The 22,364-nt window shown below is 38.3% G+C and overlaps 2 protein-coding genes across 3 annotated transcripts in view; one reads left to right on the plus strand and one right to left on the minus strand.

The window, feature by feature from the left end:
• The first annotated feature begins 11,911 nt into the window (after positions 1-11,911).
• LOC124115983 overlaps positions 11,912-22,364 on the plus strand; it is a 44,748-nt gene continuing 34,295 nt past the window's right edge. Inside the window, exon 1 of one of the 2 annotated variants that reach the window (XM_048389439.1) lies at positions 11,912-12,001. The gene's annotated coding sequence lies outside the window, so the exon portion shown is untranslated. The remainder of the gene's footprint in view (positions 12,002-22,364) is intronic. The other variant, XM_048389440.1, reaches the window with a different exon arrangement.
• On the minus strand, positions 14,903-16,354 carry LOC125376911 (glycoprotein 3-alpha-L-fucosyltransferase A-like). Its single transcript, XM_048389438.1, has one exon. It carries the CDS (start codon positions 16,334-16,336, stop codon positions 15,197-15,199), a length of 1,140 nt encoding a protein of 379 aa, XP_048245395.1. The 5' UTR covers positions 16,337-16,354; the 3' UTR covers positions 14,903-15,196.

Consider the following 22,364-nt stretch of genomic DNA (forward strand, 5'->3'; position numbering starts at 1 on the left):
GGAGGACATTTTCAAATTTGACGCATCAATCACAAAAAGGATGTAGTTCTTTTTTTTTTTCACTTGTACCATATGTTCCCGTATTTTTCTCTGGTTTACGATTGACTTGCCACGTGTGTTAAACGTTTAAGACCTGCATCTCTGAGGGGTGTCATTTTCATTATATTCACAGAACTAATACGACCTGATATCGTCATGCACAGGACATTTAGCGACTTTGATGCATATTCATTGTCCAAACTACCATTTAAAACCGATGGCTGAGAATGAATGAAACTGCAAACGTGCAGGCTCGCTCGCCTGTTTTTTTTCCGCTCGCGAGTGGGTTCAACTTTCATGTCTTCGGGTTTCATTTCTAACTAGCATCTTTCTAACTTTGTTTTACCGTAATCAGGGAAGTAATGTTTGAATCTGGCGATAACTGACCATGTAATTTGAAACAGCCGCCTTCTCCCGGACATATTTCTTCCGGTTTGTTATAGTCTGACTGTTGCAGTTTTTTTCGCCTCTTGCCTTAATTGGCAGGTCCAATGAACATTGTTTTGATCCTACTCTCCGTTGATTGGCTACTGACTGTGTAGGCGTGTCAAGTTATGTGCATTAATTAAACGATCACCTGATTCATGTCACGCCACAGTATGTATTCCTACACCGGGAATGTTTATCAATCTCGTCATTTTTGCCTGTTTTGATACATACAACAGTTTTTGGTTAAACTATTGTAGATGAAACATGTTTTACGTTGTCGAATTTAATTATAAGTATTGACTGATTATTTAGTTTCCTGTTCATTGAGGTATGAATCGAAAAACCGATGTGCAAACTTTTGTAAGAATCCGCTACGTATATATGTGGTAGATATTTACATAACTCACATCAAAACGCAGGCCATAAACCAATAATGGGGCCTTTAAACAGGATGGCGACGTTTGTGCCTCCCGTGTGCGACCATAAAATTTGCAAGGTTGTTGTTGGAGGCTCAAAGGAGGCAGAATGGTTGCCTAGGTCGTTCCAATGTAGTACACAGGAGGTTCAGGCATCGCCATGAACGCCATGGTCGCCGGCAAGATTTGAACACGTTCAAAACAGTCGCACAAAGGTCGCCGAGGAGGTTGGTTGCTCAAATGTGGCTCAAAGTAGGCAGAAGGGAAGCACAAGCATTGTCGCTGTTGCAGAATGAAGGCACAGTGGTCGCTCAATTGTCGCCAGGTAACAGATGCGTTCTGCTGAAATATTTTCCCGTCAATCATGGGCTACGCTTCTGCCTCCCTTGTGCCTCCTTATGGCGATCAACAGCGTGCATTGAACGATGACTGTGGCGACCGCTGTGCCTCCATTCGGCGACCACAGCAACCCTTGAGAACCCATGGCAATGCTTCTACCTCTATTCTACCTCCTTTGAGCTACCTGTTGTGCCTTCTCAGCCTGCCTATCAATAGAGGGCGTGAACCTGCAGTGTTTCATTTTGGTTGCAGACGCTGAACAACTCGAGTAGTTACTGCTGAACAACTGCTGGAGCAGTTACATAGAAACACGATTTTCTGGGTTTAGGCGACCATTGAGCGTCCTGGCCAGTTTTTGATCGCTCAAAGGTGGCACAAAGGTCGAAGCCTTGTGTAAAGGGGGCTTAACTCCCATAAAAGGGGCAATTAAGTCGAGAATAAATTCGAGAATTATCCGTGGACTGACTGTGGAGTTTTGCGAAATAACCTATAAATAACGTAAAAGACTTTTCATTTGTTGTGTATGTGCATCTTTTTAATTTTCTCCAATACAGGAAAGTAAACACATGCGTGTATGCAAACGAATCGAGTTAACAGTCTGGTTACTATCGCGGGGTATTCAGTACTATCTCGGTTGTTATTTCAGTTAAAGTTTAATGGAAAAAAATCCTTATTGTGAAAAAGAGAATTATGAATGCAATTCCTACATATTTCTAGTTCTCGTGAAAGAACGATGACGATGCTACACTGGACAAGTATAAGGTCTTGGATCCGAGGGGCGTGTACTTTCACACTGAAAAGGTGCAAGGTATGTTTCTGCTTGTCGAATGAAGTGAGCGAATGCAGGAAATGGGTTGTTGCCTGCATTGACTGTCTGTTTAAGGTGGTAGCTCGGAGCACGCCTGTCGTTGATGTTTACCCTTTTCGTGAGCACCAGGTGTTTCACTTATCCATTCATATAATCTTCTCCACTATTTTGCCTTTTAACACCAGTAGAATCTGTTTCGACAGACAATTGAGATTTTATTTTTTTCATGCCCTTTCATGGAAATTGTGTGATTGTGAGTGGCATGTGCTACCGGAGGGGAAGGACATGCTTACCCTTTTCGCGAACACCTGGGGGTCATCACTGATTTTCAGTGATCCATTCATATAATTTTCACCGCTAATTTGCCTTTTAGGCCCAATAGAATCTTTTTCGCTGGTTATTCTGTGCGTTGACAGATTATATTCACTGCCATTCCGATGTCATATAATTCAATTGTATTTTATAAATTCAATTAGTTCACTATCAGTTTTTTTCCGTTACTTGGGATTCTTTAAGGGGCCACTATTGACATGATCAGGTAGAAAGAGAAATGTACACTGCCATTACCTTGAACTACCCGTCCATCGATGTGACAACCGAACGCTTTAACCACCAGGCTACCCCAATGTCCCTTAAAGGAAGTAGTTATATGTTCCAAGTTAGGACAATTCAGCAATAAACCGTTGCTTGCAATTATTCGTATCTAACTGCTCACAAATTACACCCACCCACCCCTCCCCCATCCCCCTCCCCCTGACGATGTCATTGGTTGGGACCTCATAGCGTGTCTCAGTCTATTTAGTGAAATTGTGTTCAGACCAATACATAACAAATAGACTTATCAATTTACAGATTCGCCGTTGCTTCTACGGATCAGTGCTCACATGTACGATCATGGTGGGACTTTTCGCCCTTTCAAGGGAGCTGATGACGTCGAAATCTGAGACAAAGAACATAGTTCTTCCTGCACGTGCACTTAACTACGCGTCGAGGTCACATCCCCGAGACAATGTCCTTGAGAACCCAAAGATAATTTTGTTGTATGCCAGGACAGGGTATCAACCGGTCATGGACGAGTTATCTACGCTTCGTGATTGCCCGGACGTGAACTGTCGCATGACTACAAATCAGGCGTATTTACAAAGAAGTAGTGCCGTGATGTTTGCTGCGTTTTCCTCGAAGTTGAAAACTCCACCACAGCGGTACAAAGACCAAGTTTGGATTCTACATAACCACGAATCACCACGGATGGGTTCGTTTAGAATAGGAAGTATTTGGCCACAGGGTTGGAAGAATGTGTTCAACTGGACAATTGATTACAGAAACGATAGTGATATCCCTGCTCCTTATGGTGTTTTACAAGCTAGAAATCATACCATAGATAAAGATTATTCTGCGATTTTTAAACAAAAAAAATGGCACAATTGCATGGATGGTAAGTCATTGTAAAACAGAAAGCAAAAGAATGGACTATGTTAAAGAGTTGAAGAAGTACGTCCAAGTCGACGTATATGGTGCTTGTGGAAACCATACATGCCCAAGGAGTGATGGCCCGGCATGTTTCGAGATGTTAAGCTCAAAGTATAAATTTTATCTGTCTTTTGAAAATGCATTTTGTAAAGATTATGTAACAGAAAAATTCTTTCTATATTACGGACTCAACTTCATTTTGATAACTCGTGGGGGTGCTGATTATACTAAACATGCTGAAAACAATACTTACATAAATGCAATGGATTTTAAATCTGCTGAACAATTAGCCGTTTTTATCAAACAACTTGCCAACAATGAAACCAAATACACGGCATATTTGAAGAGAAAGGATAAATACAAACCTGTATATGAAGAATACATATGTAAGAAAGATGATGTCAATGTTCGGTGGTTGTACAGACTAGAGGCTCAAGCGATGTGTGAAGCATGCAGAAGACTGTGGGATGTTGACAAATACAGGAAACACTACGATGACATAACAGCATGGTTTGACAAAGGCATTTGCTACGCACCACCGCCAATGTCACTCATTAAAAACTGAGAAGTATATGTACCCTGATAAGTTTAGATTGTCAGGAAATCTTGATTTTTTACATAGTTTTAGAGGTACAAGAAATAAGTATAGAGAGGTTTGTCGTTCTAAATCATCCGTCTATGTAAATAAACTTGCTGTAGATATTGTCAACTCTTGTAATTAAAATCCCAAAGCCTTTTAGTCTTATGTAAAGTCCATTATTAGAAATCCCAGTAATAAACGCCAAGGCGATATAAGCAGTAAAGCATGGATTGAACACTTTACTCAGGTGCTCAATATTCAAGACAATGTTACAGATGCAGAATTCATGTCTTTAGTCAGTAGTTATATTGATGATATAGAAAACTTGGAGATTGATGAGGGTATAAATAACATGATAAACCAGCCAATAACTAAAGAGGAGATCGTCTTTGCTATTTCATCTTTAAAAAAAAATAAAGCACCTGGCCCTGACGGCATTCCCCCTGAGGTCTACAAATGCGATAGGAGTATTTTGTTACCTTACCTTAAGATTTTGTTCAATTTCATATTTACAAAAGGGCCATATCCTCCAAAGTGGTCAAAGAGTATTATATTTCCTTTACATAAGAAAGGAAGTACATGTGATGTTAATAATTATAGAGGCATTTCTTTGATGGACATATGTGGGAAAATATTTGCTTTTATTCTTAACAAAAGACTCAACGATCTTGTATGTTTTTATGACAAATGACCAGTGTGTAAGGCGGGTTTTCGCAAAAGATATTCTACAGTTGATAATGTTTTTTCTCTACAGTGCCTTATCCAAAAATACTTGTCTAAATCAAAAGGTAGATTTTATTGTATATATGTTGATTTTCAAAAGGCTTTTGATTCGGTGAATAGAGATTCGCTATGGTATGTTTTGTCTACAAATTGTATCAATGGAAAGATGTTGAATATGATACGTGATATTTATGCAACAACAATTTCTTGTGTGAAACTTGATAACTTTTCTTTATCAGATTATTTCGAATGTCTTAGTGGAGTTAGACAAGGTTGCGTTTTGAGTCCTCTTTTATTTTCTATGTTTATCAATCAATTGGAAGACTCATTACAGACGTATGGTGGTAGAGGTATATTTGTCGATGAAGATTTCAATGATCTGTTTTTATTATTGTATGCTGATGATCTATGTATATTTGATGACTCAGTTGTTGGTTTGAAAGAAAAATTAATGTTTTATCTTCTTTTTGTTAAAAATGGGGTATGAAAGTTAACTTTGATAAAACTGAAACATTAGTTTTCCGAAATGGTGGAAAACTTTAAAATGTTGAAAATTGGTTTTATAATGATGTACATATAAAGAAAGGAACATATTATAGTTATTTACGTGTTGTATTTTCAAACCAATTATCATGGTCAAAATGTGTGCAAACTTTAGTCCAGAAAGCTAATAAAGCTCTTATTCCCATTAAGCAATTACACACTATGTATAAGTCCTATATCTTGCCAATATTTGACTATTGTTCGCATATTTGGGATAACTGTACGTCTGAGCAATCGTGTATATAAGAAAGCTTACATCTTGATGCCCTGAGAACTATATGTGGTGCCGTTCGTGGCACAAGTCATAAGAAACTTTATAATGAAACTAAATCTCAATCCTTGCAAGACAGAAGAATGAATGAATGAATGAATGAATGAATTTCTTTATTTCCTCCAGAGTTGAATCCGAAGATTTTACATGGGCAAATACATTATTTACAATACATCAATGAAATTACTTGACTATATACAATGAAATCATGTTATACACTGCTATGAATAAATAATTTACAATGTACATTTTGAGAGCAGTAAAGTGTCGAGTAGATATACATAAGGTGTTTCTTTAAATTCCATATGAAGTGGCAGAAAGTCATTATGATGCTTTGCCAAGTATCGTAATCAAGTTCGTTAGTCAAGTCATGTACATATGCACCGAGAAAGAATGAAAGCATATCATCATCGTCAAGCATATCTATTTTCACGTATACATCTACATCAAGTTTATCAATCAGGCATGAGAAGAAATTATTTCTGTCAGGCATAAACATTTCACAGAGCAAAATAATATGGCAATCATAGTCATAGCAATGTCTATTACAATGGTTACATTCTTTCGACACTTTTGCTCTTGATCCGATTTTAATACAAAGTTGCAGGGGTTGTCTTAGATGTGGATAGAGATACATTACATTATAAAGAACATGCATTTGTAACCGTTTATGAATTTGATGGTATCGTGAAAAATCCGGTCTCTGTGCTAGTCTCTCTCTCCAGATGTACTGTTCATTCTCTGATAGACGTCTGATTACAAGAGCTCGCCAAGCCGATTTTGTTGGGAATGAACCGCTATCAGTATATCCCTTTATATAGTTATCCAAATGGTATTTTTTAGCAGTATATAGAAGGATGTTGCATATGCTTACTGGACGGCTAATATTGACAATAGCGTTGGTAGCAATGTGAGCACAAAATAGGTCTTTTGTTATTGAGTTACAATCGTTATTGCAGAGCCTTCCTAATAATTGTAGTCTACATTTATCAATGTAGCCATTCATTGACCACATTCCCAAGTTAGAAATAGACGAATCGGTTGGATGTCTTTTACCAAATCCTTGTATATGACGAGCAAAGTAACGTTGTGTACATTCAATCATTTCAAGTTCTTTACCGTATAAGGCTGGTCACAATTCACATCCATAAAAGCTTAAAATCTAAAAATATAGAGAAAATTGTAACCAATTTAACATCCGCAATTACGAGGATCTGTGATGAACACATACCAAATAAGACCTGCAGATCCACTTTGGATGACGAATCATATACAATCCTTGATTCGGAAACGTAATCGTTTATATAAAATTGCCAAAAAAAGTAACCATCACACATCACACATTGATAAATGTAGACTACAATTATTAGTGGACTAATTTCAGATCAGCAAGAAATAAAGTTACTTCCGCTATCAGAACTGCTAAACCAATATTCGTCTCTAAAATTGAAGATACTGTTAATAACTCGCCTTGTACCAAAACGTGGTGGCGCCTGATTAAAGCGTTTATAAAATCACGCAACGATAACAGCTAATTCCCAACAATTACTTTCAGTGATGCAGTCTACAATGGCCCCGAAGAAATCGCAAATGTCTTAAATAACTACTTTACCGCTCAGTCGACAATTGAAGATCAAAATCGCGATGTGCCCGACCCCCCGGTTCCCTGTAACTCAACATTATCTAACATCACTCTAACCCGCGATGACGTCAGAGATATTCCATTGTCATTGGATACATCAAAAGCGACCGGTCCGGGCGGAATAGGAAATAAAGTACTTAGATATACCGCAAATAGTCTAACATCCATACTTACGAAATTGTTAATTTATCACTTAGCCAGTCAATTTTTCCCTGTTTATGGAAAGAAGCATCAGTAACACCTATCCACAAAAAAGACAGCGTACATGAATGTTCAAACTACCGTCCTGTCGCACTCACATCTTGTTTATCGAAAGTCTTTGAGAAATGTGTATTTAAATATGTATTCAACTTCCTAAGAGTTAACGACCTACTAACAAATCTACAATCAGGATTTATGCCAGGAGATTCCACATCAAATCAATTAACCTATTTGTATAATTTCATAGCTAAAGCTCTTGACGAAGGAAAAGAAGTTAGAGCAGTCTTCTGCGATATAAGTAAAGCCTTTGATAAGGTATGGCATAGAGGAATTATTAATAAACTGAAAACTAATGGTATCCAAGACGAACTATTAAAATGGTTTGAAAGTTATTTAGAAAATAGAGTACAAAGGGTAGCAATTAACGGGTTCAAATCTGACAAGAAAGCTGTACTAGCTGGAGTACCTCAGGGCTCAGTCCTTGGACCACTTCTTTTTCTGATATACATTAACGATATTGTATGTGCTATTGACAGTAACATTCGTCTCTTTGCAGATGACACTTCATTATTGTATGTAACTATAATGAAACTAAATCTCAATCCTTGCAAGATAGAAGCTACTGCCCAAAAACATTTTTGTATAACAATTCCCAAGCTATCTTTGTGATTTGATCCCAAACTTTGTCTCCGAAACTACAAACTATAATTTAAGAAACAGTTCTGAAATACAAGGAATTTATAGCAGTACTTCCTCTTACGCCAAATGCTTTTTACTAGACACAATACACTTATGGAATACTCTTCCAAAGTCCAAAGAGTCAAGTAGTCTGTGAGAATTTAAAAACTTAATTACGCAAACCGAAAATAAGACTTATTTTGACCTTAGCTATGGCACTCGATTCTGTCAAATCGTTCACTGCCGCCTCAGACTCGGTTGTAGCGACCTAAACGCCGATAAGTATTATAACAGACATTTAATTGACAGTCCGTGTTGCTCCTGTGGAATACATTATTTTTTTACTTGCTGTAACTTTACTCAGATAAGACTTAATATGCACTTTTACACTACCGGTTATAACCTGGATACTATTATGAACGGAAACAATGAACTTGCTCACTCTGAAAACCAGACATTAGTTGAATCCGTCAACGATTTCATCATCAAGACAAAACGTTTCAGCTCTTCACAAATTAATAATTAAATTAACCGGACAATAACATCATGATTGACTATTTCTTTTGTTACAAACGACTTGTTAGACACACACAAGCTGTAACTTTCATGGATGGTAAGTCATTGTAAAACAGAAAGCAAAAGAATGGACTATGTTAAGGAGTTGAAGAAGTACGTCCAAGTCGACGTATATGGTGCTTGTGGAAACCATACATGCCCAAGGAGTGGCCCGGCATGTTTAGAGATGTTAAGCTCAAAGTATAAATTTTATCTGTCTTTTGAAAATGCATTTTGTAAAGATTATGTAACAGAAAAATTCTTTCTATATTACGGACTCAACTTCATTTTGATAACTCGTGGGGGTGCTGATTATACTAAACATGCTGAAAACAATACTTACATCAATGCAATGGATTTTAAATCTGCTGAACAATTAGCCGTTTTTATCAAACAACTTGCCAACAATGAAACCAAATACACGGCATATTTGAAGAGAAAGGATAAATACAAACCTGTATATGAAGAAAACGTTTCAGCTCTTCACAAATTAATAATTAAATTAACCGGACAATAACATCATGATTGACTATTACTTTTGTTACAAACGACTTGTTAGACACACACAAGCTGTAACTTTCTATTTATGTTCATTTTGTATTTGTATTTGATGTAATATGTACAAACATTTCATTTAAATAATGTCTATATCGATGACGTCACATCCTTCATTTCAATATGTAATATATGTTGTATAGGAGCGGTGTTAACATAAGCTGTAAAGCTTGTTCACCAATCCCAACTCATTTCAATGAATAAAAATATGTTTAAACCAAACCATGTAAACACATTTGATACATCTATGTGTTTAAAGTGCATTTTGACAGCCTGGGCCAAGTCGGACCGAACACACGCCAAACACTTTTGATAGAGACTATATTGAGAATGTAGAGGGAAAAGGGCTTCACTTTGAGCACCTTGTTTTCTTTAAATACGATGTTCTGTGACATTATAAAGTGGTATATAGGTAGATAAAATACTAAGCTACAGATGTAAACACATTTGATGATACATCTGTGTGTTTAAAGTTTATTTTGACAGCCCCGAGGGAAAAGCGCTTCACTTTGAGCACTGTGTTTTCTTTAACTACCGCAATATGAGACAATAAAGTGGTATATAATTAGATATAATAGTCTTCAGATATAAATAGAGACCATATACCGATATATGGTCTCTGATATAAAGAATGTTAGGAACTTTAGAAGTGCTAGGACAGTTCTTAATACGTGTCGTGTCAGCCCTACGACATTCGCGAATATCCACTTCCAGAAAACATCCTGTGTTGGTTTAACATGAATTAGTAAAGGTTAATAAGGGATGCCCAACACGTTAATTAATGAAAGAAGAGTAGTGAAAACACTGTCGTTTCCTGCCCTGGACATCACACCCCGGTGTCCTCCCCATTGGCCTACTTCCCATTTGTCCTACGCTTTTAGGGGATTTAATTACGGTAAGTAATCGCTTGGTTGATCACTCACTAACTACCCGTCTCCCCCAGGGTGATTAAAATGAACCAGTCCAACAACAGAGAAATACAAGCTAACAGAATCTTTTTAATGTAATTTAATCAGGATTCCTACTGCATCTGCTGATGCCAAGGAAGATATTTCTCCCTGCTGGTGTCTGTCTCGGAGTCTGGACAGCTGACCATCGAGGTACACAATGCTGGTGTTGTTTTTCTGCGTTGTCTGTACAATCCACTCTTCATACCAACAAAGGGAGGACATTGTGCAGCTTCTAAGAAAGTTGCAGTTGACCCCTTTCTGTTAATTCTATATTTAAAATTGTCAATCAAAACTTGACGACCACCTCTCTGACTGAACATACTCAACCCTCTGAATACCTGCCATTATAAAGAATGATGCACTGATAACCGTTAGTACCTTTATACTATGAATACTAAGAACAATGTTTTGTCATTAAATTAACTTCGTTATCATTATCCGTATACAATGGTATATGATCAAAGAAATAAAACCTATAATAGTTGATCCTATTGACTAAATACACAATAGGCAAAGAAGCCAGTTATATACAGTCCTTATCTTATGGTGTTTAGCTACCTGCTCCTTTAGCCCCTTTATCTCCGCCTGAAGTGAATTTACTATTTCACTCAGTTCTTTTACTGTATATTTAACACTACCTCCTGGGGTTTCAGGACCTGGGTTCGTCTCAACGTCCCCACACACAGTCACAGTCAACATCGCTATCACGAAAAGCGTGGCCACTGACAACGACACACACAATGTGTTAATTCTGAATTTTACGCTTGGTTTTCGTCTCGAAAAAGTTCCTATCTTTACTCTCCAGGTATTGATATCTACCCCCATACCTTTCTGAGTGCTTTGCTTTGCTTTCTTGCTTTGTGTACTTTTAAAAAAAAAATCAACTCTGCTTGTTTACTTCGTGTCAATAGCAAAGGGACGTCCTTATGATGACAATCCTTATGAACATAAGAAAAGGATTAATTAATTGTGAGATAGTTACATTAATCAACTTCACAGAAGAAGCCTGTGTGAAATAACAAGAGCTAATTAAGCTCAAACCAAACCGTTTTTCAATAGGGGTGTAGGTTGTTTAAAATAATCTGTGGTAGGCCAAATGGGAAAGGTCATTTCTGTTTCTTTAGGCCATATGGGACGTAGGCCAAAAGGGACGTAAGCCAATAGGGGATGCACCCACACCCCTACACGCTAAGGTCGGTGAGAAACTTTCCCATCAAAGAAAACACACAGTCAAGACATTGACTTTTCTACGAGGACTCACGGTATGTAGTCATAATTATCAGTTTATTACATTGTTGAAGATGCATTTTGATTCAAACTCAATTAAATGAGCAAAACTATACGTTTGTGGACATTTGCGATCTGCCCAGATATGCACGTTTCGTTTTATTATTTTGCAATCCATTTTTAGTATTACCCGCTGGCCCGGCCCGACTTTTCTTGGCCCGACTTTTAGGCAATCCCCCAAAGTGGTAAACGTCCGAGGACTGATCACTTCGGGCTTTCCTCTCACATTTGACACTTTCGTGTAGAGTTATGGCATCAAACATGGAATGTCCTTCAAAGTGCTTCATTTGATAGAGACAATAATAATTAAATGTTTCATTCAATAGGATCTTGACATTAATCTAGCTTATTTTGGACAGTTCTACACCATAAACACCAAAGAATCCTTCACTTCCCTCTGATAAATCCTATTTCGGTTGCAAACTCATCCCAATTTTAAGAGAACCACAAAATGGCGGCAGATTTGACTTTTTGAAAAGTACGCGAAAACACAAATTTCCACGGAAGAATATATGGTAAATCGCATGAAACAACATTGCGTGCAGTTGTCTGAAGATTGCCCTCCATCTAACATGTCTAACCTTAAAAATACCAGCGATGGATCTATTATAAGCATCACTGATTTTATAACATGGTCGATATTCGATGGAGGGTCTAATTTTCGCGCACTGTCAACACAAAGCTCTGAGCACGAGTCCATGTTTATTTTAGTGTTACATTATACTGTATGTCAAGGCACGCAATGCTCAATGTTGGAGATTATTTGGTCAGAACAAATATCATTTTCAGAAGGAATGGGTTTTCTTATGTTGCGTACGAAATGATGCATTCTTCATAGTAAAGTTTAAAAGATATTTAGAAATGACAGACAGCCCTTCTACTGCAGTACTTTATCGACCATTTATCACCATTTTGTCTATTCCTGAAATATTCAGTGTTATATATAATGTTAAAAGCGGCGTCAAACCCAACTCACTCACTCACTAATCAGCAACGGAGAAGGGTATGGTTATATGACTATGGCGTTATCACCATTTCAAAATCACAAAGAAGTCTCTTCATATCATCTTATGTCTTTACTGGAATGTTTAACCTCCTTTAAATGAGATAAAGGATACAACATTGTACACGTAGGTAACTTACATAGGTTTTTAGTATCAATTTGCAATTTTTGATTAGAAGTTCCAAATATTAAACTGTTAGCGGTCAATTTCAATTTCTTTATTCAGTATAAAGGCCACAGGCCCATGTACAAATAAATATTGACATATAGGATATACATATTGGTGCAACATTAAACAAGTATTACAAATGGGATGATTGAATACAATAGCCTCTTTAATACATTTACAGCATTGAAGTAAATCAGTGAGTTTGCCTGAGCCTATATGCTTAAATAACTGAGATTTACAATATATATTTGGAATGTGTTTCTGTCTGATATCATCATATAATGGGCATGATAGCATAAAATGTAATTGAGTTTCAATGATGTTCTTACAAAAAGGACAAAATCGAAATTAAAATCAATATTACTTTTTCTTCCAATATTCACCATGATATTTAATTCTCCAATTCTTAATAGTGATAACATTCTTCTTAGTTCTTTACAAGTGATTTTTAAAATATACGGTTCAATAACAAATGCTGTTTTGAGTGAAGGAATAAAATTCTAGATGTTTATAATCATTAACTTGTGAATGCCATGTTTGTATATAACAATCTTTAACTCTTTGTGAAAACTCACATATAAATAAATCAGTGTGACCAACAGATTGATTTTCCCATACAAAACCAAAACGATATAAATACAAAATATTCTTAATGTTAGTAGCCCATGTAACTCGTCCTACTTGATCTAATCTATATATCATGTTATAACATTGTCTAGGATATCTTTCATTTGACATATGGTTAGTTTACACCAATATTTCAAACAATGTACATAAGTCTCACAATACAATTTATAGTGTCCACATTCACACAAAATAGCAACATTTGTACAAGATTTCCCGACACCAAGTAAATATTTACAAAATTTAGTTTGTATGGCTTCTAAAATATTCCAATTATGGGTTCCCCAGTTTACTGAACAGTAAATTAATATTGGTTTTATTTGCGTATCAAACATTTGAAACAATATTGGTAAAGGAAGGGAGGTGAGGTTTAATGTGTAATTGCTTAATGGGAATAAGAGCTTTATTAGCTTTCTAGACTAATGTTTGCACACATTTTGACCATGATAATCGGTTTGAAAATACAACACGTAAATAACTATAATATGTTCCTATCTTTATATGTACATAATCCTAAAACCAATTTTCAACATTTTAAAGTTTTTCACCATTTCGGAAAACTAATATTTCAGTTTTATCAAAGTTTCATACCCCATTTTTTACAAAAAGAAGATAAAACATTAATTTTTCTTTGCAAACCAATAACCGAGTCATCAAATATACATAGATCATCAGCATACAACAATTAAAACAGAGCATTGAAATCTTCTCCGATAAATATACCTCTACCACCATACGTCTGTAATGAGTCTTCCAATTGATTGATAAACATAGAAAATAAAAGAGGACTCAAAACGCAACCTTGTCTAACTCCACTAAGTTAAAAACCCGCCTGACACTCTGGTAATTTGTCATAAAAACATACAAGATCGTTAAGTCTTTTGTTAAGCATAAAAGTAAATATTTTCCCACATATGTCCATCAAAGAAATGCCTCTTTAATTATAAACATCACTTGTACTTCCTTTCTTATGTAAAGGAAATATAATACTCTTTGACCACTGTGGAGGGATATGTCCCTTTCGTAAATATGAAATTGAAAAAAATCTTAAGGTAAGGTAACAAAATACTCCTATCGCATTTGTAGACCTCAGGGAGAATGCCGTCAGGGCCAGGTGCTTTATTATTTTTTAAAGATGAAATAGCAAAGACGATCTCCTCTTCAGTTATGGGCTGGTTTATCATGTCATTTATACCCTCATCAATCTCCAAATTATCTATATCATCAATATAACTACTGACAAAAGACATGAATTCTGTATCTGTAACATTGTCATGAATATTGAGCACCTGAGTAAAGTATTCAATCCATGCTTTACTTCTTATATCGCGACCGCCTCCGTGGTCTTGTGGTAGAGCGTCCGCCCGGAGAGCGGAAGGTCCAGGGTTCGATCCCGGGCCGCGTCATACAAAAAGACGTTAAAAGATTGTACTTGTTGTTACCCTGTCTGGCGCTCGGCATTAAGGGGCTAAAACAAGGACTGGTCGGCTCGGAGTCAGTATACTGTGTCTGAGTGGGGTATTCATGTTAAACTGCGGCATGGTATCTCAGTGAGCTAGCACTATAAATCGGCATCAGTCCGGACTAGTACAAGCAGCCACACACACACATACACGTGCATGCACGTCGCTATATAAGTGCAATAATCTTGGACGCGACGTTAAACCCAATTTCACCTCACCTCTTATATCGCCTTGGCGTTTATTACTGGGATTTCTAAGAATGGACTTTACATAAGACCAAAAGGCTTTGGGATTTTGCTTACTAGAGTTGACAATATCTACAGCAAGTGTATTTACATAGACGGATGATTTAGAACGACAAACCTCTCTATACTCATTTCTTGTACCTCTAAAACTATGCAAAAAATGAAGATTTCCTGACAATCTAAACTTATCAAGGTACATATACTTCTCAGTTTTTAATGAGTGACATTAGCGGTGTTTCGTAGCAAATGCCTTTGTCAAACCATGCTGTTATGTCATCATAGTGTTTCCTGTATTTGTCAACATGCCACAGTCTTCTGCATGCTTCACACATCGCCTGGGCCTCTAGTCTATACGACCACCGAAAATTGACATTATTTTTCTTATGTAAGTATTCTTCATATACAGGTTTGTATTTATCCTTTCTCTTCAAATATGCCGTGTATTTGGTTTCATTGTTGGCAAGTTGTTTGATAAAAACGGCTAATTGTTCAGCAGATTTAAAATCCATTGCATTTATGTAAGTATTGTTTTCAGCATGTTTAGTATAATCAGCACCCCCACGAGTTATCAAAATGAAGTTGAGTCCGTAATATAGAAAGAATTTTTCTGTTACATAATCTTGACAAAATGCATTTTCAAAAGACAGATAAAATTTATACTTTGAGCTTAACATCTCTAAACATGCCGGGCCATCACTCCTTGGGCATGTATGGTTTCCACAAGCACCATATACGTCGACTTGGACGTACTTCTTCAGCTCCTTAACATAGTCCATTCTTTTGCTTTTTGTTCTACAATGACTTACCATCCATGCAATTGTGCCCTTTTTTTGTTTGAAAATCGCAGAATAATCTTTATCTATGGTGTGATTTCTAGCTTGTAAAACACCATAAGGAGCAGGAATATCACTATCGTTTCTGTAATCAATTGTCCAGTTAAACACATTCTTCCAACTCTGTAGCCAAATACTTCTTTTTCCAACCCAACCCATCCGTGGTGATTCGTGGTTATGTAGAATCCAAACTTGGTCTTTGTACCGCTGTGGTGGAGTTTTCAACTTCAGGAAAATCGCAGCAAACATCACGGCACTGCTTCTTTGTAAATACGCCTGATTTGTAGTCATGCGACAGTTCACTTCCGGGCAACCACGAAGCGTAGATAACTCGTCCATGACCGGTTGATACATTGTCTTGGCATACAACAAAATTATCTTTGGGTTCTCAAGGACATTGTCTCGGGGATGTGACCTCGATGAGTAGTTAAGTGCACGTGCAGGAAGAACTATGTTCTTTGTCTCAGATTTCGACGTCATCAGCTCCCTTGAAAGGGCGAAAAGTCCCACCATGATCGTACATGTGAGCACTAATCCGTAGAAGCAATGGCGAATCTGTAAATTGATAAGTTTATTTGTTATGTATTGGTCTGAACACAATTTCACTAAATAGACTAAGAGACGCTTTGAGGTCCCAACCAATGACATCGTCATGTAGCTGTGCGCAGAAAGGGGGTGTGGGGTGTAATTTGTGAGCAGTTAGATACAAATAATTGCAAGCAACGGTTTATTGCTGACCTTGGAACATATAACTACTTCCGGTAAGGGACATTGGGGTACCCTGGTGATTATTGCGTTCGGTTGTCATATCGATGGACGGGTTTGACTCCCCACAGGGGTACAACGTGTGAAGCGGAGTAAAACCATACTCACTCACTCAGTTGTTCAAGGTAATAGCAGAGTACATTTCTCTTTCTACCTGATCATGTCAATAGTGGCCCCTTAAAGAATCCAAAGTAACGGAAAAAAGTGATAGTGAACTAATTGAATTTATAAAATACAATTGAATTATATGAAATCGGAATGGCAGTGAATATAATCTGTCAACGCACAGAATAGCCAGCGAAAAAGATTCTATTGGGCCTAAAAGGCAAATTAGCGGTGAAAATTATATGAATGGATCACTGAAAATCAGTGATGACCCCAGGTGTTCGCGAAAAGGGTAAGCATGTCCTTCCCCTCCGGTAGCACATGCCACTCACACTCACACAATTTCCATGAAAGGGCATGAAAAAAATAAAATCTCAATTGTCTGTCGAAACAGATTCCACTGGTGTTAAAAGGCAAAATAGTGGAGAAGATTATATGAATGGATAAGTGAAACACCCGGTGCTCACGAAAAGGGTAAACATCAACGACAGGCGTGCTCCGAGCTACCACCTTAAACAGACAGTCAATGCAGGCAACAACCCATTTCCTGCATTCGCTCACTTCATTCGACAAGCAGAAACATACCTTGCACCTTTTCAGTGTGAAAGTACACGCCCCTCGGATCCAAGACCTTATACTTGTCCAGTGTAGCATCGTCATCGTTCTTTCACGAGAACTAGAAATATGCAGGAATTGCATTCATAATTCTCTTTTCACAATAAGGATTTTTTCCCATTAAACTTTAACTGAAATAAGAACCGAGATAGTACTGAATACCCCGCGATAGTAACCAGACTGTTAACTCGATTCGTTTGCATACACGCATGTGTTTACTTTCCTGTATTGGAGAAAATTAAAAGGAGCAACCAACCTCGTCGGCGACCTTTGTGCGACTGTTTTGAACATGTTTAAAAATTGCCGGCGACCATGGCGTTCATGGCGATGCCTGAACCTCCTGTGTACTACATTGGAACGACCTAGGCAACCATTCTGCCTCCTTTGAGCCTCCAACAACAACCTTGCAAATTTTATGGTCGCACACGGGAGACACAAACGTCGCCATCCTGTGTAAAGGCCCCATTATTAGTTTATGGCCTGCGTTTTGATGTGAGTTATGTAAATATCTACCACATATATACGTAGCGGATTCTTACAAAAGTTTGCAGATCGGTTTTTCGATTCATAACTCAATGACCAGGAAAATAATACACAGTCAATGCCTATAATTAAATTCGACAACGTAAAACATGTTTCAGCTACAATAGTTAAACCAAAAACTGTTGTATGTATCAAAACAGGCAAAAATGACGAGATTGATAAACATTCCAGGTGTAGGAATACAAACTGTGGCGTGACATGAATCAGGTGATCGTTTAATAAATGCACATAACTTGACACGCCTACACAGTCAGTAGCCAATTAACGGAGAGTAGGATCAAAACAATGTTCATTGGACCTGCCAATTAAGGCAAGAGGCGAAAAGAACTGCAACAGTCAGACTATAACAAACCGGAAGAAATATGTCCGGGAGAAGTCGGCTGTTTCAAATTACATGGTCAGTTATCGCCAGATTCAAACATTACTTCCCTGATTACGGTAAAACAAAGTTGGAAAAATGCTAGTTAGAAATGAAACCCGAAGACATGAAAGTTGAACCCACTCGCGAGCGGGAAAAAACAGGCGAGCGAGCCTGCACGTTTGCAGTTTCATTCATTCTCGGCCTTCGGTTTCAAATGGTAGTTTGGACAATGAATATGCATCAAAGTCGCTAAATGTCCTGTGCATGACGATACACATAAGCAGAAGGGGAATTCCCTCGACTGTAATATTAGGGTTCCCCGACATTCCGCAGTAATACAAGTAGTGCGCCTCGATGGATTCATACAGTTTGCACATGGGTTTATCGATTCATTATAACAGGTGACCAATTCAGCTAATCAGAATACAGGAATTTCAATGAACACAACAAAAATTTAATTATCTAGTTTTGAATAGTATTTATTTAGGAGATAAACATACTGTTACCTGTAGATTTCGCGCTTTGCGGATTTGTCAAACTTACTTCCGGGGTCAAATGATGCTCGAGAAGCGACGTGTGATTAGATGAATACCCTTACCCAAACCCACAAGGAAAATGTTTGAGGCTGATCGAGGTGTGCGGTAGGCCTCAACATCAGTAAAATGTCGCCACCATCTTCCAAAGCTCTCTGTTGTCCCCAAAACAAACATGACATTATCTTTGTAGATTTCTATCGTGTTTTCTGCACGAAATGTTATGCCACACAGCCTTTGAATATTGTAGTAACCGCATCTGTGCATTTTGTAACCTGTAATTGTAGATAAAATTATGTAAATATTCCTTACGACAATGACAGAAAAAAGGACTATTCTATGAATATTAGCTTCCGCTGTGACGCGGCCGTCAAATCGGCTGTTTTAATCAGAGGGTGTTTATTGTGATTTGACAAGTTTTGATTGACCAATCAGAATCGATTCATATGCATAAAAAGAGATCAGCAAGGAGGGAGTATAGGTGGTGGTACACATTGGGTTGCCTACTTCAGTGTCTAAAGGTCCTCTATCCAAATTTAAGTTTGTCGTAAGAAATAGTAGTGTAGAAAGTTCAAAAATCAAATGTTTTGACACAATTCAAACGAGAAGTCAAGTAAATCCTTGGATTGTTGAGAATCCAGACGGGTATTTAATTCTGTGAATATAATGAAATTGCCTTCCTTGATCGGACTCAGGATTATGGTTCATCTTTCAGATAAGGATTTGGTGGTACAACGCACTATCAAAAAACCATAACGACGTTTTGAACAGCATTTTTGTCACATCACGGCATTTCAGACAGCTCGGTGTGGGAGGAGAGCCCCAAGAGATGCAGGTCGTATTAGTTCTGTGAATATAATGAAAATGACACCCCTCAGAGATGCAGGTCTTAAACGTTTAACACACGTGGCAAGTCAATCGTAAACCAGAGAAAAATACGGGAACATATGGTACAAGTGAAACAAAAAGAATTACATCATTTTTGTGATTGATGCGTCAAATTTGAAAATGTCCTCCGAATGTCTATACGACCCGTGAAGACAAAGGTTAGAATAGGTCTTGAGCAAACTAAGCTTAAGCTAAATATCGACTGTGTGATCCATGTCATTCCCATTAGCGGGTCCCATTTGTGTAGATTGGTGCTCATGATCCAGACTCGATTATTTACAGACCGACGTCATATAGCTGAGTGTGGCGTTAAACAACAAACAAATAAACATGTCTATACCGAAACACGGCTTTAAACTTTTGTAAGGCTTTGAATGTTGTGATATAGTCCCATTGCTGACGTACTGCAGTCCCATTGGTGTGGCAATACAATACACATTAGTGTGAAAATTCGTGTATTTTCCTCACACTCCCTTTGGAAAAACAAACTTCTTAAACACGTTTCGTGCAGTCATTAAGCATATCCATTCAACGCTCTCTCTAAATTCAAAGCGATCCTACCTGTGTTTGGTGTCTTCTCATTTCCTGGTAAACGCAGTTCTTAAGTTAATCCAGTTACCTTACACTGAGCCACGTCTACAGTGCCCGACTGTCAGTGAGTCGTCAGTGCTCTGCAATCCTCCTGTCAATCTACCTGCTGGTGCCAGTGCCGTGTGTTTACATTGCCAACAAGCAACAGGTGATTTATCCCTGCATGTGAACACATGGGGAGTTGATTTATGTTATGACTCATAACCCGTCAGAGATACGTAAATCGTAAAAAGATCGGGCGTGATTTTGCAAACACTGATAATTTATGTATGAGCTTCTGTGATAACAGAACCCGCCTGCCATTGTTCGCATAATGTGGAAACAATTAAAGTATTAAAATATTCATCAAGCTTAATATGAAATTAATGTGGTACTAGTAACCATTCCGCCAAGCCAAATGGGACGTTTTTTTCAAATTTGCGACTAATAATGAAAATATACAAGACAAATATTCGTACGCAGTGAACATTCCGAAAGGTTTCCGGGATTCAATCCCATTCAACAACGTATTTAGTCAATCACATTGAAGCACATACAGGCATTATTTATACACTGGTTATACTCTAACAAACGCTTCTGACTTTTTATATGGCAGACAAGGATGCGTTCATGGGAAGTTGAAGGTAGTTTGCATAAATTATTGAACAGTTTATAATGAAAGACCCAGTTGATGGTGACAATGCGTTTTTTTATGATAACCTATGGCCATATAATATATACATGTAGTTATGTGACGTACTTTATCATAACTCAAGGTCATATAACATATAGATATGTGATGTATTTTGCCATAACTCAAGGTCATATTATATATAGTTATGTGACGTATTTTACGATAACACATGGTCATATTATATCTAGATATGTGACATATTTTACTATAAGGTAATTCAACATAAAGATATGGTGTATGGTTCACATTGACAAGCACGGTCAGTTTCTACATGACGGAAAAGTCATTGTCCCAACAACTGGGAAGTCGATCTTAAGAGAAACTTTGTGTTCTTGTAATGCTAGTAGAGAAGGGCAGTGGCAACTGAATCCAGGTCATTTTGGGGGGACACATACAGTTTGGTGATGTATTTTGCGTGATGCCGCAACAACTGGATGGTGGTGCAGCAACAACTGGATGGTGGTGCAGCAACAACTGGATGGCGTGATGGTGGTGTGATGTCGGTGCAGCAACAACTGGATGGTGTGATGGTGGTGCAGCAACAACTGGATGGTGTGATTGTGATGCAGAAACAACTGGATGGTGTGATGGTGGTGCAGCAACAACTGGATGGTGTGTTGGTGGTGCAGCAACAACTGGATGGTGTGTTGGTGGTGCAGCAACAACTGGATGGTGTGATGATGGTGTGATTGTGGTATAGCATGGTGTGATGGTGGTGTGATGGTGGTGTAGAAACAACTGGATGGTATGAAGGGGTTATGATGGTGGTGTAGAAACAACTGGATGGTGTGATGGTGGTGCAGCAACAACTGGATGGTGTGTTGGTGGTGCAGCAACAACTGGATGGTGTGATGGTGGTGTGATGGTGGTGTAGAAACAACTGGATGGTATGAAGGGGGTATGATGGTGGTGTAGAAACAACTGGATGGTGTGATGGTGGTGCAGCAACAACTGGATGGTGTGATGATGGTGTGATTGTGGTATAGCATGGTGTGATGGTGGTATGATGGTGGTGTAGAAACAACTGGATGGTGTGATGGTGGTGCAGCAACAACTGAGCCTGAGGGGAGTGATCTGAGCCTGAGGGGAGAGATCCGAGCCTGGGAGTGTGATCTTAGCCTAAGGGAGTGATCTGAGCCTGAGCCTGAGCCTGAGGGGAGTGATCTGAGCCGCGGGGGGAGGGAGTGATCTGAGTCTGAGGGGAGTGATCTGAGCCTGAGGGGAGTGATCTGAGCCTGGGGGAGAGATTCGAGCCTGAGGAGAGTGTGATCTGAGCCTGGATGTGTGATCTGAGCCGGGGTGGGGTGGGGGGTGGGGGGTAATCTGAGCCTGGGGGTGGGGGGTGGGGGTGTGTGATCTGACCCTGAGGGGGTGATCTGAGCATGAGAGTGTGATCTGAGCCTGGGGGAGTCCCCTGGTGCTGGGGGAGTGCTCTGAGCCTAAAGTTGTGCACCAGTGATTAGAGGG

The sequence above is a fragment of the Haliotis rufescens genome, unplaced genomic scaffold, assembly GCF_023055435.1.
Source record: "Haliotis rufescens isolate VD_foot unplaced genomic scaffold, xgHalRufe1.0.p SCAF_8, whole genome shotgun sequence".
In the NCBI taxonomy this organism is placed as follows: Eukaryota; Metazoa; Mollusca; class Gastropoda; order Lepetellida; family Haliotidae; genus Haliotis; species Haliotis rufescens.

Coding starts and splice junctions, on each gene's coding strand:
- LOC125376911 (XM_048389438.1), bottom strand. CDS start 16,336: ATGGTGGGACTTTTCGCCCTTTCAAGGGAGCTGATGACGTCGAAATCT.